The sequence below is a fragment of the Hetaerina americana genome, unplaced genomic scaffold, assembly GCF_022747635.1.
Source record: "Hetaerina americana unplaced genomic scaffold, ioHetAmer1.1.p SCAF_16, whole genome shotgun sequence".
NCBI classification, from domain to species: domain Eukaryota; kingdom Metazoa; phylum Arthropoda; class Insecta; order Odonata; family Calopterygidae; genus Hetaerina; species Hetaerina americana.
In genome coordinates this window covers 642,501-659,509 of record NW_027286719.1, presented here as the reverse complement: position 1 = coordinate 659,509, position 17,009 = coordinate 642,501, and the positions used below count along the sequence as shown (strand labels likewise).

The 17,009-nt window shown below is 35.8% G+C and overlaps 1 protein-coding gene across 6 annotated transcripts in view; it reads right to left on the bottom strand.

The window, feature by feature from the left end:
• The window catches only part of RhoGAPp190 (Rho GTPase-activating protein 190), a 179,826-nt gene that overhangs the window by 130,774 nt on the left and 32,043 nt on the right, over positions 1–17,009 (bottom strand). For all 6 annotated transcript variants that reach the window (XM_071584008.1, XM_071584011.1, XM_071584014.1 and 3 more), the window contains exon 7: positions 1,071–1,257. In XM_071584008.1, coding sequence (XP_071440109.1) covers positions 1,071–1,257 — 187 coding nt within the window. The remainder of the gene's footprint in view (positions 1–1,070; positions 1,258–17,009) is intronic.

Below are 17,009 nucleotides of genomic sequence, written 5' to 3'. Positions count from 1 at the left end.
CTCGCTTGGACCTGAACACTTTTGAAGAGCCACATGCCTAGCTTGACCCCTTGTACTTTTCATTGCTGTATTATTTACCTACATTTGTAAATTTTGATTCTTCAAAAATTAATTCTGTGATGGTAAGACTCGTAATGATAGTGAAAAAATCATAATGTAGTTCATAGCCATGGGAGAGGCAGGTTACAATCACTGCCTGTCATACGGAAAAAGAGGCAGAGGAGAGGGAAATTTGAAAATCAGTTCATGAATTATATAAATAGGGTTCACAAGGTCATATTCCCATATTAGTTACCATATTCACTATCATTTTATTCCCTGCTTGCAAACGCAACCATCATATGAGTCATCTTATTAAAAGATCCAAGGCTAGCAATTTTTTTGGGAAAGCAACCAAGATCTCCCTTGAGCCAGCAGGGAGGAGGAGGGCATGAATCTCAAGGCACTTAATTGGGCCTTCCCCGTATTCCTCATCTTTTACATAGTGGCTGCAAACTGCATAAAATTTTCCCTATCTAGCAGATCCTATTAATTTCAAAAAGCATTTATTACAACACTTCTATCATTTATCAATATCACAGTATCACCAACAGAATGTATTCCTCCAAATCCTCATTCCAAAAATAAAGGTAAGGGGATTTTGTTTAACAATCACTTGCAGTGAATCTACAACTGGGATAATAATTTTGGATCTGGGGTAACCTAGCTATTCTCACAAGTTATCAGTAAAAACACTATGAGATACCACTTAAAATACTCTCCTCTTCCAATTCTCTGAATGTGTGTACACATCCATAAGTTATGAATTGAATATTTATTAAAAAAATATGGTTTTCCAGATGGATGTGTGCTTATTTTCACAAAATATTCCACACATTGAATGCAAATGAGTTCAAAGTTCGAGATTTTTTCTTCTCTAAGCACCTATGAAAAAATAGCTCAAAACTAAATTAGACAAGATCATTCAAAATTTTTAAAACTCCTTTAGAATGAAGACAAAAATTTCACAGCAGTGCACAAATGAATGAGAATAAACTATCTACAAAGTTTGCAATGAATTTAGGCAATACCTGGAAGTTATGCTTGGCCTTTTCAATTATTTCTTTCTGGTGCTGCTCATATATCTGCAGACAATCTTGCTCTGACAAAGCTTCAAAGCACTCTCGACCCATAAATAAGACCTTAACTTCTGAGAGTAATTTGCCTGGTGTCACATAGCCCGTTTCCTCCAATAGCTGTTTGAAGTGCTTCTTCCACCTAGACAAGTAAATGCAATGATCAATCATTTCATTCAAGCAAGCAAGAAGCATTCAAATGCACATTTTGATCCAGTATCAAGAACTGCCCACAAAATTATTCCTACTTAAAAAATAATTTCAATGCTCTTGTAAAAATAATAATCTATTCATCAAGAAGGAGCAATCAATGCGTATAAAACTTTCTTGGAAAATATTACATGTACATGGCAACAGTTATTTCTACATATCTACTTATGTAACTTAAAGGAACATTTTTGATACATTATTGGCAGGATAAATACCAACCAGATTAAATACTGCATACCTTAGTAAAACAACTGGACAAAACAAAAATTAACGAGACAAAAGAATGAACAACATTACAATAAAAGTAAGCAACCATCAATAATTTACAGACAAAATAAATCATGAAGGGTGAGGCTTTTTCTGAGCCTTTGTGTGGCATTAATTTGGCCAAAGAATCTTTTTGCATTAGCTAAGTGAAAAAGAATACAGACGTTCTAACATCAATTTCAATAGAGATAACACTGATATGAAATAATGAGAAGAACATAAATGAAATCATTTTGGAAAATGCACCTCTCTGTAAAGTCAAGGACAAGAAATAACAAGAAAGCACATACTTCCATGCAAATTTCTCAATACCACAAGCGTGCCAGTGTTTCATACAAATAAGAATTCCATAATACATACCTCCTAGGAAGCCTGCAGCAAAAGAAATTTTAAAGTGATTATTTGGCATTTAATTTCTACTAGTACCAGTTAAGCTTATGACAGCCTATATACTTCAAAGACTTAATTATTCAAAATCCATCCCTCATCAGAATGCCTTCTGAGTACCATGTTTAGAATCACATGTTACTGGTAATTTTTTGACAATGCCCCAAGAAATTTGCTTATGCAATATTTAGCCACCTTACATTGAGATTTTTTTTAATGTGGCCTTGAAAAAAACTAACATTAGAGCAAAGTAATAAGCAAACTAATATAATTGATAAAATCACTTTCAGATATGCACTGATTTCATTAAGCAGCTACTGCCAAGTATTCTCACATTCATCAAGGTTACAAATAGCACTCAAGTTTTACCAATAAAGGGTAGCATAATGAAAGTGTATGAGATGAAACAGCTTGTTCTGCTTTTGTGCCGCTATAATGATTTTCTTTTATGTGAACCCACTATACAAGAAGGATCCAACAGAATCAAAAGATTTAATAAATCACTCAACGTATAGCTACGTTACATGTACCTATCATAAGAGCATTTCCTCAAAACTAAAACACAACAGATAATTTCTACACCACCCTTAATTACAAAGTATCAAGTATTTCCATTCTTGAATCCCAATGCACCTTTGCGGTCTCTGTCTTATTAAAATAGAAAAATAACACTCCACAATAGGTCAAACTTCATTACCTAAAACAGCAAAACCTTGCTATTTCAAACTACAAAAAGTAACAAGTTGTGCAGATTATGCACAATCTGGATCATCTGTGGTTTTGAAACGCATTACCCCATCGAAAATTTCCCCTACAAGCTTGTGCACTTGATCGCCGATGACTTCTAATCATCCCATATGATGCAATGGACCCATAAGTATAATAAAATCCAACTTAAAATTAAATGAACTCATTTAAATAAAAAATATTTTTGATAGAAGTCAATGGTCTCGTCATTCAATTCATCAGGAACCTCAAACATAAAAATGGTAACATCTACTCAACCATATTATCCAATTAAATTTATTAATTGCCATGCATTAATAAAACCAATCATTCAGGTTTTTGTTTAAATAAATCAAAGTATAACTTTGGGGAAATTGGCAATAGTTTCCGCGTACACTCTTCAGTTTTAATTATGTCACGAATGCTCGTTGCTCTTCTCAGCAATACTTAAATGGTACCATCCATCATAAAAATATAATAACAAGCATAATTTGTGGGTGTTGATGAAATATTTATGCAAAGGGCTAAAAAGTGAACACTGATTACGTAGAAAAATGAAGTAGGTTTGTAGAAAACTAAAACCATCAATGGAAAGGTTTTCTAATAAATATATTTCTTTACATTGGCGTACTCTTCAAATATGCCTCTTATTTTAAGGTACAGATGGGTTGTTCATTATCTTCCTCATTAGCTCAAGGTTGTCCAAACCTCATGGCAACCCCTTTCAACTTGCGGATAAAGCGAGCATTAGTATACAGAAGAATAAACATACTTTCTTTACAAAGTTATCATCTAGGAACTCATTATTCACTTAAGAAACTTTGCATATTTTCTGTCCAACGTGCTGGTACAAACCCAATTCATCTGCTTTAGAGATCTGAGATAACCGTGAAACATCTCGTCATAAGAGCTTGGAATTTTTCTTTAAATAGTTCAACCTGGCATATAACTGACAATGAGTTCTGTAAATTTCTCTGATCGGGAGACCATTGCCAATTCTAGATAAAAGAGTACAACCGACCGATCGGTTTTCTTTGCAGCATCCATTCCTTGCACACTCAAGTCCACCAATGTTCTTCACGTTTACCACTAATGCAATTATTTCAATTACGATACTAATAAATGCATTTAATTCATAGAGAGCAAGGGCAAAATTGATGATATTTTCATCACGTAATATTTTACCATTTTTGATACTAAGTTTTCTTTCAAGCCATCAGCCTATCAGCACCAAATTCACTAATTTCCTCCAGCTACTGTGACATGAGGGCATTCATGTCTACCAAGCTAATTTCGTACAAAGATATTTAATGAAGAAATTAAGGAATTTTTTTTGCGAGGAATCCACTTACTGAGGTCGCCTTTCAAAATTTGCATTAATTTGACCCAAAGGAGAAGCAGCAAATAGAACTCCAAATTCCATCATTAATGGAACAAATACATCTTTGGATCCTCTGACAAAGAAGAGAGCCAAGTACCCCGCAAGCATACCTGCTTCTTGAACTAATAATTACAACTTTCATTTATAATGATTAAAAAATAAAATACTTTTTTGTTTTTTTTTTCAAATTATAAATACACACCAAATTTGATAATACTTGATACACTTCTTTCATGCACCAATACATTTTCAGTAATTGGTGGCTCAAATCAGTGGATCAATCATTTTGCCAGAGCTAACAGAGAACCCACAAACGCTACACATTGAAATTACCTAATATGGCCTTTCTGTCATCTTAAAAAAATGACCATTACAAATAACATTAAAAATAATACAGCACACACCATATTCCCAATATGTTAAAAATGAATTCCTACATTTTACATGAGTGGTCTCAAGAGTAAATCTGCACAATTGAGAAATATTATTAGGAGTAAAACCTTTCACTACAATGACCGTGGTATCTGATTGAAAACGGGAGGGGACGGAGTGTTATACAGTGAGAATGCTGCAGTCAGGGAAAAGGGTACTCACAGATGGAGAGATAGAAGATGGAGGGAGAGAGACAGAGAAATGAAGGAACGCACATCATGTGAGGATGGTATGCAGGCAACGCATTAACAAAGTCTAACAGAGCGCAGAGAGGTTGTCGGAAACGATAGAGGAAGGAAGGAGGGTGGGATGGCAGAGAAATAAGAAGACCACCTCTCACTCACTCACTCACGCAAACATGAGTTTAAGATGAAAAGGGGAAATACAGGCCACAGCAATATCTTGTTAAATGTGCAAGGGTGTGGGGAAGCTATGGAGATCAAAATTTGAAGTTGCAAAGCTTCAGTCAAATACTTAGGTGCTCCATTAACATCAAACCTTTCATGGGATACCCACATTGATATAATAAGCAAGTCAGCTTTAAGGACGCTAGGTTTCATCAGAAGAGAATGATGTTACCCCACTTTAAGTAGGCTACATTTGGAATACCCGACAGTTGTGTGGAAGCCATGGGTTTGACGTTAATTAGGAAATCTGAAAATGTTCAGAGAAAATCGACAAGGTTGGATAAGTTTTGCTACAAGAAGAGAGGTGCGGGAGGTAAGTTGAGTGCTTGGGTCGGGAGCATTTTCAGAGACAGAGAGAGCAGGCAATTCTTTAGAAAATGTAGATGATACCCGAGTTTCATTTAAAGACAGAGGAAATTATTCTGGCACCACACTGGTCATTCAACCACCCGGAAAAAATATGAAAAAGATATCATCACCAACAGAGTGAAGCCCCAGCACTTTTCCCTCACAAGAGACAAACATAAAATTTTAGACGGATTAAGGTTTCCAAGTTTTCCACTCCAAAAATCATTTTTTCCATACCTACCCTAAAATCTAAATCAAAAGCATCATGAATGAGCATGGTTCCAAGTATTGTTTTCTTGAATAATCTCCATATGCATAGCACATAATTTTATAAAATAATGCGTGGAAATCATAGGACAAATCTATTCACATTAAAAAAAATAATTTGGTATAAATAATTAATAACTACTCATTATGGGAAAGAGGGCATTCCTGATTTACAAGGGTGAACTATAATTCTTATTATCAATTGCAGTGAACTGTTGAGCTTCCATGCTGCACACTATGTTTTCCATCAGATGGAGAAAAAAACTTTTGACTTTCCGCTGGAATATTTCTCATACATTATACTCAGGTAGACACTAAATTAAGGGAAGTGGCAACCAGGAGAGTTGGAATTTTGATCTCCCAAAGGGTATACTCCCCACCCTCCCCCACTATCCTAGCTAACCCCGTCTTCCCCATCTCAACTACCTTCTAGACTTCATGGAGTTATCACCCTTTCTCCAGTTACTCCACTTTACTTGCTGCATCCATGCAGACATACCAACTCAAAAACCATTCTCTTTTGCGTAAACTCAGCAACTGCAATCTTATTTATTCCAGCACCAAGGGCAAAACTCCACACTTACATTGGAGCCGGTGCCCCTTGCAGAGACCGAGCCACAACATCCAAAGTAAGATATTTTACACTGGAAATTATTTTATTCCTCCATTCTATCATTCATTCTAACAAAACTCCAAAGTTTAGTAAGCAGCATATTGAAGACAAAATATGTAAACCTGCCTAAGTTTTAACACAAACATCCCTTTGTGCATCACAAATATGTTAAACTAATTGCCAGTTAATTAAAAGCTAAACCAAGTCATTAATGAAATGAATCCCTAATTTACTAAAAGCATTATGTTTATACATGGAACACTTCACGTAAGGAAAGAACATTTGAATTTTTCTGAATCACTGATAGGAAATTTTGATATTTAATGGAATACACTGGAAGGGAGTAAGAGAGTCATGGGGACCCCAGGGCACGATTGGAGGAACAAGCACCTCCAAAACTCATGACTGTCATTATGCTGAATCCGAAATAGCTGAGCAAGGGGCAAAGAGCTGAAAGTTCCATCATCATTAAGCTGAACTTCAACAAAACAGCTTCAATAAAGAGCGATCATAAAATTTTCATCTGTATTAGTATTATGCAAACATTTAATTTTGTTTCATTTCTAGCATAATGTGTAATTTAGATGTCGTGCAAATTTCATTGATTTGCTTCCAGCATTGCATCAGCAGCAGCCATTGCAAATTCAAACAATCACCTACGGCAATGATGGAAGTAACACAAAATGGATAATATGCTGCATAGAATCTATTTTACTTTCGCCTGAATCAATTGACAGTTGAGGTCTATTTAATGCCACAGGGGGCTTAAGGAGTGTCTGTTCTTCATTTTAGAACAGATAAAATATTATTTTAAATCTATAAAGAGGGGAGACAATCAATGTTAGAGAAAGGCCAACCGAGAATTCTCCAAGAACACATCAATCGCAAAAGGCAACATTTCAAAGGAAAAAGCTGGATGCTGCGACACAATAATGCACAGTTACACATCACAGAAGTGTTTCTAAAGCTATATATTTCATGATCCAAATATTTCATCCCTTCCCTCATCCTCCCTATTATCTACATGTAGCCACCAGTGAAACTTTTTAGCACTCCTAAAAAAGAAAAACTCACTGCGGAGGTTTCATAATCAGAAGCAAGTGTACGCATACCGAAAGATGTTTCGATTGGCAATGGCTGTCACTGACACAATACTGGAGTCACATCAATGTAACGTCTACCCCATACACATAACACATTATACTGATACTATAAAAAAATGTAATGTTCACACAATACATTATGCAAATGAAAAATTTATGATTGTTCTTTGTGGAATGGCCCTCATGCTAAAATAATGTTGATGCTGCTCTTGGGGCAGCTCATATCTGGGGATGAAAACCTTTTGATATGACTGAACAATAAACTCAAGGAATTGCATCCTCAAAATATCTATCCCTTAAGAATACCTAAACACACAGCTCTAATTATGGGATTTGATTCCCACAGCCAAATTCACAGATCTAGTAGCATCCTGACCACGCTCAATCAGAATACAAGTACAGTCATATGAAGACATGCACGATACCCAGAGGATATACAGCAAGCATCACTCAAAAATTGGACTTTCATTCATGTCATTGTCATTAGCGGCATAAATTGAAAATTTGGATCAAAATATACAAACTTCACCTTCCTTTAAAAGAAAGCCAGACACCTTTGGTGCAGTATTGTGGCTAAGAGCATAAAAGAACAGAACAAAGAAAATATTTTAAAGTGAGAGCTTCCATTGTTCGAATTTTCTATATTTTCTTTGACTTAAAAATGAATTGCTGACTTTTCTATCATTTTAGAGGCAGGTAGCAGCAAGAAGTCTTGGTCACAATGCCTCACCATGAATTTTCATCCAAGTAACTAAAATTCCAATCAAACACCAATAGCAACTTTTGTCTCCAATTTGGATCTATCGGGCAGCCCTAAACAATACAGCTTTACCCTATCAGATTACACTGAAAAACAAACAAACTGCATTTGTTTTATCATTTTGCAAGTGCATTTTAGTGAGTGCCAGTTTAAGCTCCGATCCAATCACCTTAGCTATTTGATTGCTTAGCATACTACTTAGAAAATATCAGTGGCGCATAAAATCTTCCTTGCATTAGCTTGGAGCACCCCTCTACTAGCTACCACTGACCTCATGAGCAACATCTTTTTTGAGCAGTTAGAGCAAATCATACAGTATAGGGAACAGCATGTACCAATTGAGCAAAGAATTTTTGTCACAAAAAGATTCATGCATGATGAGACTTTTACACAAAGACTACTTCCACCATCCAAAATTATTACCTACCACAAGCAAAAATATTGTCAACAAAAACTTGCCAAATCATTATTACCGTTACTCTGACTACTCAGCCCCAAATGAGAAGAGCCGAGAAGTATTAAATCTCTCATCTTTAACTTCTGGATATAATGCATCCATTATTTTATCAACCAGCTTTGTACTCTCTTCTTTAAATTCATAGTATTCGTCTTTCTTTAAAGTCAAATGTAATGATTGATTACTCTCCAAAAAGTAAAGTTCCAAATGCATACTCAGCCAATAATATTTTTTTGTCCATTGAACACACATTAAAGAACTAACAATGCAATAATTCTCATTTTAGACCTTGCTGACAATGATAAGAACAATGATATAAAGATATGTTCGCAATGTCGGAACATATTTTTTTAGATTTGACTGTGATTTTGGGCACAATAAAAATTTAAAAAAATTAATGTCCGAGGTATAAATAAATGGGCTGCAAAAGTTTTACAACTTTGATTATACTCTTCCTCTCCTGCGACTTGCACACACACTAAGATAAATTGCACGTCTTTATACCCCCTACTTCGATGTAATAGCTACTTGAAATACATGACGGAAAGATTCTGCTGTCACCACTACAGTGGATAATGTCTTTGCTGCTCTTAAAAGATAATAATTCAAAAAGAGAAATCTGCATTTTAAATGCAGTTTGAAAATTTAAGAAAGCATAAATATTAATTATTATTCCATATATGATAATATATTTGAGTATCTGGGTAAATATCGTAGAGACTGAACAAGATGCAACATAAATGATCCGGGCACGACCACCACCACATTCCTTGAATAATACAACTTCTTCACCATCGACTTATCTAAATTAAGCAATGGCAAATATTTACTCGCAGGGTATGCAACAATGAAGATATATATTTATCATTGTTCACAATACGTAAGTCCACTGTAGTTTCGATGGTTCTCTCTATTATAAAAATGTTATCTATAGTTCAGGCCGTAAAATCAACAGACAAAAGCTAAATTATGTATTTGGCACCCTATGAGCATATATTATAGAAATTCATCAATCACAGGAACATCAAGAGCAACTAACACAAAAGGTAAGTACGTATTACTTGGAAAATGATTCAGATTTGCCATACATACTCATGTATGGGTCAACCCCCACAAACTTTTACATCAAATTTTGGTTTCTTTACATATCCTGTGCATAAGATGTCACTATTTTTTTCATCATTATTAAATGCTATTGAGTTGATCCCGTAGAATTAATATTAACTGTAACTCATGAATTTCTTTATATGCAACTTCTCAAGTAATAAAGACCAAAAGAATTAAGTACAAAAACAATGGTATTTATCTATGCATCATATAATCATTGTTATTTATTTCAATTATTTCAATGTGTTCAGTGTGTCGACTATTATCATCGATGGTGATATTTTAGTTTCATTCCAATAATGATCACCAGTGCAATAAGCACTACCCTAATGAATATGTTATAAATTTTTACTTTTACCGCTTTACTGCAGCAAAAAGGCAGATATTGCAGCAGTAGCTATTGAGGCAAGAAAGGCCGCAACTGTGACATTATTACTCAGTGGTAATGGCAGCAATTTTCAGAATGCCACCTTACAAAACTATCTCTTAAATAACATCTTAAATAACTTTAAAAACTCATCTTAAATAACATTTTTTTTTTAACTTAGACTACATACATTTCTCATGTATAGGTCAACCCTTATGTTTTTTCATCCAAATTTCGTACCTTAAGGTCAACATATAAATGAGCATATTGCGTATTTATTTCTTGAAAGAGGGAATAAATAGCCTAAATACCTTTTACAGCTTTAATCTGAAGCATATAAACTGCAAAATTGGCATGCAGGAAAAAAGGAATACATCATGCTAAAATGATTTGATGATTTTAATTATTGTTTATTCATTTAAAACTCAGATATTTGAAAATTATATTGTTGAAAAAAATGACTACACATGGACTGACTGACATATGGAAGCCTAAGCAATGTTACAGTAAGTGCCTCATAGTGCCAAGTTGGAATGATCTCACCAAGCAAAAGCCAAGCTTTAAAGCAAATCGATAATCATCATAATATAATTTAAAGGCATGGGTGGAATCATTAAGGAGCCAGTATTTCACTGCCTGTTATTTTAACTGAATAATCTTTAAATATCATACGCATAAATAGGCATAGGGGGATTCGGTAGCCCAGGGTGGAGCATTGAACTACTCTCTGGGGGCCCAGTTTAAATTTACAGTCACGTCTAATATTTCACCCTAGCTGTGAGGGTTTGTAGGCACCGAAACTTCCTTGGAAACCATAACCAGCACAGGGAAAGGACATAACCCCCTAACGAGATGTGTGATTTTCACACCCTGTCAGGCTTATTGAATGTAAATTGTACTAACATTAATGTACGATAACTGACCAAATGACAAACCCTATACTTTCCATATAGTCATACAACAGATTTTTAAAATAACACTTTAAAACATGTGAGCTCACCAGAAATGTAACCTATCTTGCAGGGAAAAAATAGCTTTAAAATAAAGAAACAAAATTATTGTTCTATATAAAAATCCCTTACTTGACAGAAACCTTACCTTTCAAATAATGATTACTTTATACATAGCAATGGAAAAAAAAATTATCTCACATACAATAATGAATTTTGTTTTTAATTTTTAAACTTGCCCAATCTTAGGGATGACTCAACAAATATAATAATCAAAAATCAATCTTCAGGTTAATATTAAAAAGGGATTACTCTTTAAATAATATTAATTCAGCATCGATATATCCCTCAGCTGTTTTTTTAAATTAATATATTAGTAGTGGCCTATTTTATAGCATGACTCGGATAGTTGTACTTTCCTCATTTTTGGAAATGTTTCATTCTCGCTTAGATTTTTACATCAACTGCAATACAGTGAAGTAATACTCTTGGCTGAATTTTCTTCGCAGAACCTTGTCCCGATTAAAATTTATTTTTTTCGCCATTTTCATTTAACTCTAAATAAAAATGGACTTTTCAACAAAAAATTCAACTTAGCAAATCCTCATTCCAGCATTAAAAGAACAAATATTTTTCATGAAAAATATTAATTTCAAATATAAACTGTGACCTGTTCTCTCATCTCATCGCAGTTGGCTACAATAATTAAATCCTAATTTGAATAATTATTCAGCAACAAACTCATCAAATTTAACATTCAATTTCTCTTTGTCCTATCCCAACTTCCCACGCCATTTGATGTATAAAATCTCTCCCCAAATTTTATCACGTTACAAACAATGACCAAATCACAGAGACATTGTACTTACATTTGGACTCACTCTTCACCAGGGTTAATTATGATGATCTATTTAATAAATGATGTTCTATATTGCAATTGAAAATGTGGTGTCATGCAACATTCAAAAAGCCATATTTTGCATTAACAACACAACATTTAAAATTTGCTCCAATAAGAAAAATAACAATGAATAAAAAGACCTACCTCTTTTAAATTAAGTGCAAAAAATGTTTCTAAAATATTATTTTCTGTGTCTAACCTATTTACCAGCACACCTGGAATTGAGGCCACACCTTTTCACATACTATTAATCTTACTAAATAATAGTTTCTAATAAATATCTAATGTGCATAATACAAAATGTTTGTCTTCTTGTCCCTTCACAGTAAGTGCAATCCACTAACACAAGCAATAGAGTTGTGGTAAAAGGAGCAAGGCACACACACAATCAAGAATTGCATAACTGAGACAAATGGGAATTTCCGAAGACAACCCTTAGGCAAGGCATCAAGGCCATAGCAGGAGTGATAGAGCAACATGTGCTGACCATGTGAGGGGTACAGGGGTAATGGTTGGTAGGAATTGGGTGGGCCGGGAAAATCACAAGAGCCCAGAGAATGTTTAAACCAGGGGTCAAGTCCAACAGATTATAGAAAAGCATCCCCCAATGGATAAAGTCAATTCTACAGAGAAAAAGGACCATGACTGTCATGGCATTAAGACTGCTCAGAACCAGCCAATTCAGAGCATCATCTTAACCAGTAGTAGACACACGAGCAGCACCTAATCACACCTCAAGAAACAACTATTCTTTCTTTCACAAGATACAATTTTGTACAACTTCAATACTCCCTCATTATAATACGAATTATGACTGGTGTCAATCCACTTAATGATCACACACCTATCTAGCAACTTATGGTTTTGGGCTCGGGATTGAGGCCCCTTAGTGAAAGAGGACACTCAGGGAGCATGAAATAACTGCACGGCCTAATTCAGAGTAATTTCACACAGGAACTGTTCATTTAAACTGAATAATTTCAACCCAAATTTATTCTAAATATTATGTTACTTCAACTTTTCAGCATTCCCCGGCCAAAAACAAATGAATTTACAAATACTTATGTTTTCCATATTAGAGGCCAGTCCAGAAAGGATCCAGCCATGCAATATTTTGAGAAAAAAAACTAGGTAGAACAATAAGGCCTTAGTCCCCTCCAAATTACTCCCTTAAGACCTCACTAACTTATCCAAACGCCCCTCCCACTTTTCAAAATAATCAGCTAATTCATATTTTGGAATAGTCATCAGCCACCTAGTTGCATTCTCCTTGGTGAGGGTAAAAAAGAAACTTATCGCTTCCACAGTAAAGCTTTGTTGTGGAAGTGTTAAGTTTCTTTTTTACCCTCATCATGAAGGAATTCCAAAAAGTTAAACCTGAAACTGTCCTCTGCATTCTCCTTCATCTTGTCAACCAACTGTTGGGAAGACTGGGTTTTTGTTCCATGGTCATAGCCATAGACCCATGACTTATCTCCTTTTATGACCTTTGTTAGAAAGCATGGTTATCGCTTGCGGCTAGGAGCAAGTCCCCTCCCACTGCAGTGTGAAATTCTTGATGTTGATGAGATAGGGGAGAACTTTGAAGAGGACTAGGGCATCAATGTTCAAGGCCAGCTATTTTTCTCAAAATATTGCACGACTGAATCCTTTCCGGGCACCCTGTAGATTAATTCAAAAACCTCTACCATTGACTTCCAAGTTATGGCCTGGTCCTGTGGCTTGCAAACACGCTGTATATTTTGAGATAATTGAGAAGCCATCAGAGTCACTGACACCACCTCCATGGCACAATTTCCACACTGCTCCAGTGGCTGTGTGCCCTACTGTTAGCTTTGCAAAGGAAATGTCAGTTGAAAGCATAAGGTCTTTGAAAAGGTTATCACACTGTGAAAGGGGTGCTATCAACAAGGTTCCCAGATGCTTTAGCATAAAGTGAGCTGGAAGAAACTTGCAATGCCTTCTAATGATAATATCAAAATATATAATTAATAAATATTGCTTTACACAATAATGTAACTATGCCACTGGGGCTTTCCTCAGCTTCATGCACCAAGTGGCAACTTGAGCCACAGCATCTGGAATCCCACCAAGAATATGGAAGTTTTGATAAAATGATAGAGATTTTTGTGGAATGGGTTTAGAATGCAGTATGACCTAGATCTCAGGGAACCCTAAAAACCCTAACAATACAGGTTTATGGTTATCATGCAGTGCCACATGAATGAATTAAAATGGAAAACACATTCTCCATCCGTTCTTTGGGTGAGGGAACATGAATTTATCTTTCAAAATCACTTATGTGTAGGCATTTCAATCTGTTATCGACAAGCCTTTGTATTACAATACGATACAATTTATATAATTGATATATACATATACATATATGTATATATCAATTATCATTTCCAAGATTAATATGATGGAAACTAGAGAGAATATGAATCCAGGCAACTACGGGACTCGGCCCAATTGGCTGTGTGTCATGCCCGGCAGCTGGAGAGGTAAGGCTTCTGCAGTCGTGATCTCATGAAACCCTTGCAAATGAAACTAACAGCAGCAGGACAGAAGACAAAGAAGAAGACCAAATTAGCTAGAATAGGAAATTGGAATGTTAGGACAATGCTTAGGACAGGAAAATTAGAGATTATTAAGCTAGAGATGCAAAGAGGAAACGTAGATATTTTAGGTTTATGTAAAGTGAGATGTAAGGACAGGGATTACTGGAGTGATAGTTAGAAGAATATTATACAGCAGCAGGGACGGAAACCAACGAGGAGGAGCCATAATATTGCCAAAATAGGAAGGAAGAAGTGTAATAAGTATAGAACAAGGAATGGGTGGAATATTACTAGTAGAGATAAAAGTAGAACCGACGAACTTGGTTATAATTCAGGTATACATGCCACTGAGCAAATATACAGAGGACGAGGTCAATAGGATAGACGATCAATTAGAGGACATAATCGCGTCTGCTTTTGCAGGGAAACATTTTATAGTGATGGAGGATTGGAATGCAACGGTAGGCAAAGGAAGAGATGGTGATGATGTGGGGGACTACGGTTTAGCCACGAGGAATGACCGCGGGGAGAGAGCAGTTGAGTTTTGCAGGAGACAGGGGTTAGTCAACACCAACACTTGGTTTAGACACCACAAAAGATGCAGGTATACATGGAAAATGCCAGGTGACTTAGAAAGGTATCAGCTAGATTATATTCTGGTTAGACAAAGGTTTAAGAACAGTGTGATAAATTTGCACAGCTTTCCAGGAGCGGATGCGGACTCTGACCACAATTTAGTTCTTATGAAATGTAGCGTCCGTTTCAAAAAGATAAGGCAGGGCAGCAGGTTAAGAAAAGGATTGACAAGGGCATATCGGAAGGCTATAGAGAAAATCATGGATGACGGTAAAGAAGAAGAGTGCTATCAAAGAAAAATGGCAATATATCAAGAAATGGATATGGAAAGCCGCTAAAGAAGCTTTAGTAACCATTAATGGGAAAAGGAAGAAGATACCACAGATCACAGATTAGATGATTTGAAAAATAAATGAGGGAAGAAAATGGAAGAATGTACACACAGAGATAGGCAAAATGAAGTACAAATAGTTCAATAATAAATTGAAATGGGATATAAATGAAACAATAGAAGCATGGTGGAAGACACAGTGCAAGGATATGGAAAGTTTACGAGGGGTGAAATTGGTGCTCTATACAGCATGATCACATCACAATTGGGAAGTAAAAAGGGAAGATAGGCTAATAGTTAGAGATAAGTCGGGTAAGAAAAAAGTTGAAAGGGAACTTGATGAGTTGATGACTTGAGAAGTTGATGAAGTACTAGATATGGTGGGAAAGGAGAGGGGTTTATTGGGAGTAATCCTAAGGAGTCAGGACAACTGGATGAAGGGCGTATTGATCAGCAGTGGGATGTTGACGACTTTGAAAGAGGGGAGAAGGTTAGGGAAACGCGGAAAGGGCAGCAACGCGATGGGGATGTTGGATAGGATGAAGGGAGGAAGGAAGTTCACAGATACAAAGAAGGGCTTGATGTAGAGTAGGTTGCTGGATTGTGTTTTGCTGGGAGTTAAAAAATATTTATTTGGTAGCTGTGTCAATTCAAAATCTACCTGAACCAGTAATTACTTAATAATAGTAATAAAATATATAGACGTATATATACACATGGGAGGTAACATAATTACCTGGCCTGACCTAGAGATGGCGGCAGTTGTTTGAAAAATATCACTGTATTAGTTAGAACACAATCTATAAAGCATACGTTTCAAGTTTGAGGACACCACTTGGTTTAATATTAGTTAGTAAACGTTTTCAGTGATTTGTGAAAATGGAGAAAATTGGCCACCTTATTTGATACCATACTTTCAATTGAAAAGCCTCAGCCCAACCATTATAAAAGCTGAACAGGATTCCACTCTGAGTGAGTCTGCTCCTTCGTTTACAACAGTAAAATATTGGGTAGTAGAGTTTAAACGAAGTCGTATGAGCTATCAAGACGAGCATCACATTGGTCGACCAAATGAGGTGATGACTCCAGAAAGGGTGAAGAAAATCCACTACGTGATACTGGATGCTCGTAGACAAAGTGCGCGAGCTAGCTGACTAACTAGGGCTTTCAAAAAGTGCAGTACATTGCATACTAACTGGAAATTTGGACATGAGAAAGCTGTGTGCAAGATGGGTGCCACATTTGCTCACACTCAAGCAAAACCAGTATCGTGAAGATGTTTCAACTGACTGTTTAGCAAAGTTTCACAGTAACGAAGCTGAACTTTTGCACAGTTTCATAACCATGGATGAAATATGGGTCCATTACTTCACATCCGAGACAAAAGAACAATCAATACAATGGATTCAAAAGGGAGAACAGTCTCCAAAAAAGGCAAAGACTATTTCATCTACAGGCAAGATCATGGGAGTCGTTTATTTTGGATGAGCGTGGGATAATTTTCATTGATTATTTTGATAGAGGATAAAACTATCAACGGCAAGTATTGAGCGAACTCATAGCAAAGAGTGAGTGGAGAAATCAAGCAAAAGCGGCCGCATTTGGCATAGAATATATGTGGTTTCTTCAAGACAATGCACCAGCTCACAAATCCATTATTGCAATGGCTAAAATTCATGAATTAAAGTTTGAATTGCTACTTCATGCACCCTATTTTTAGCCCCCTCTAGAAAAATAGCTCTA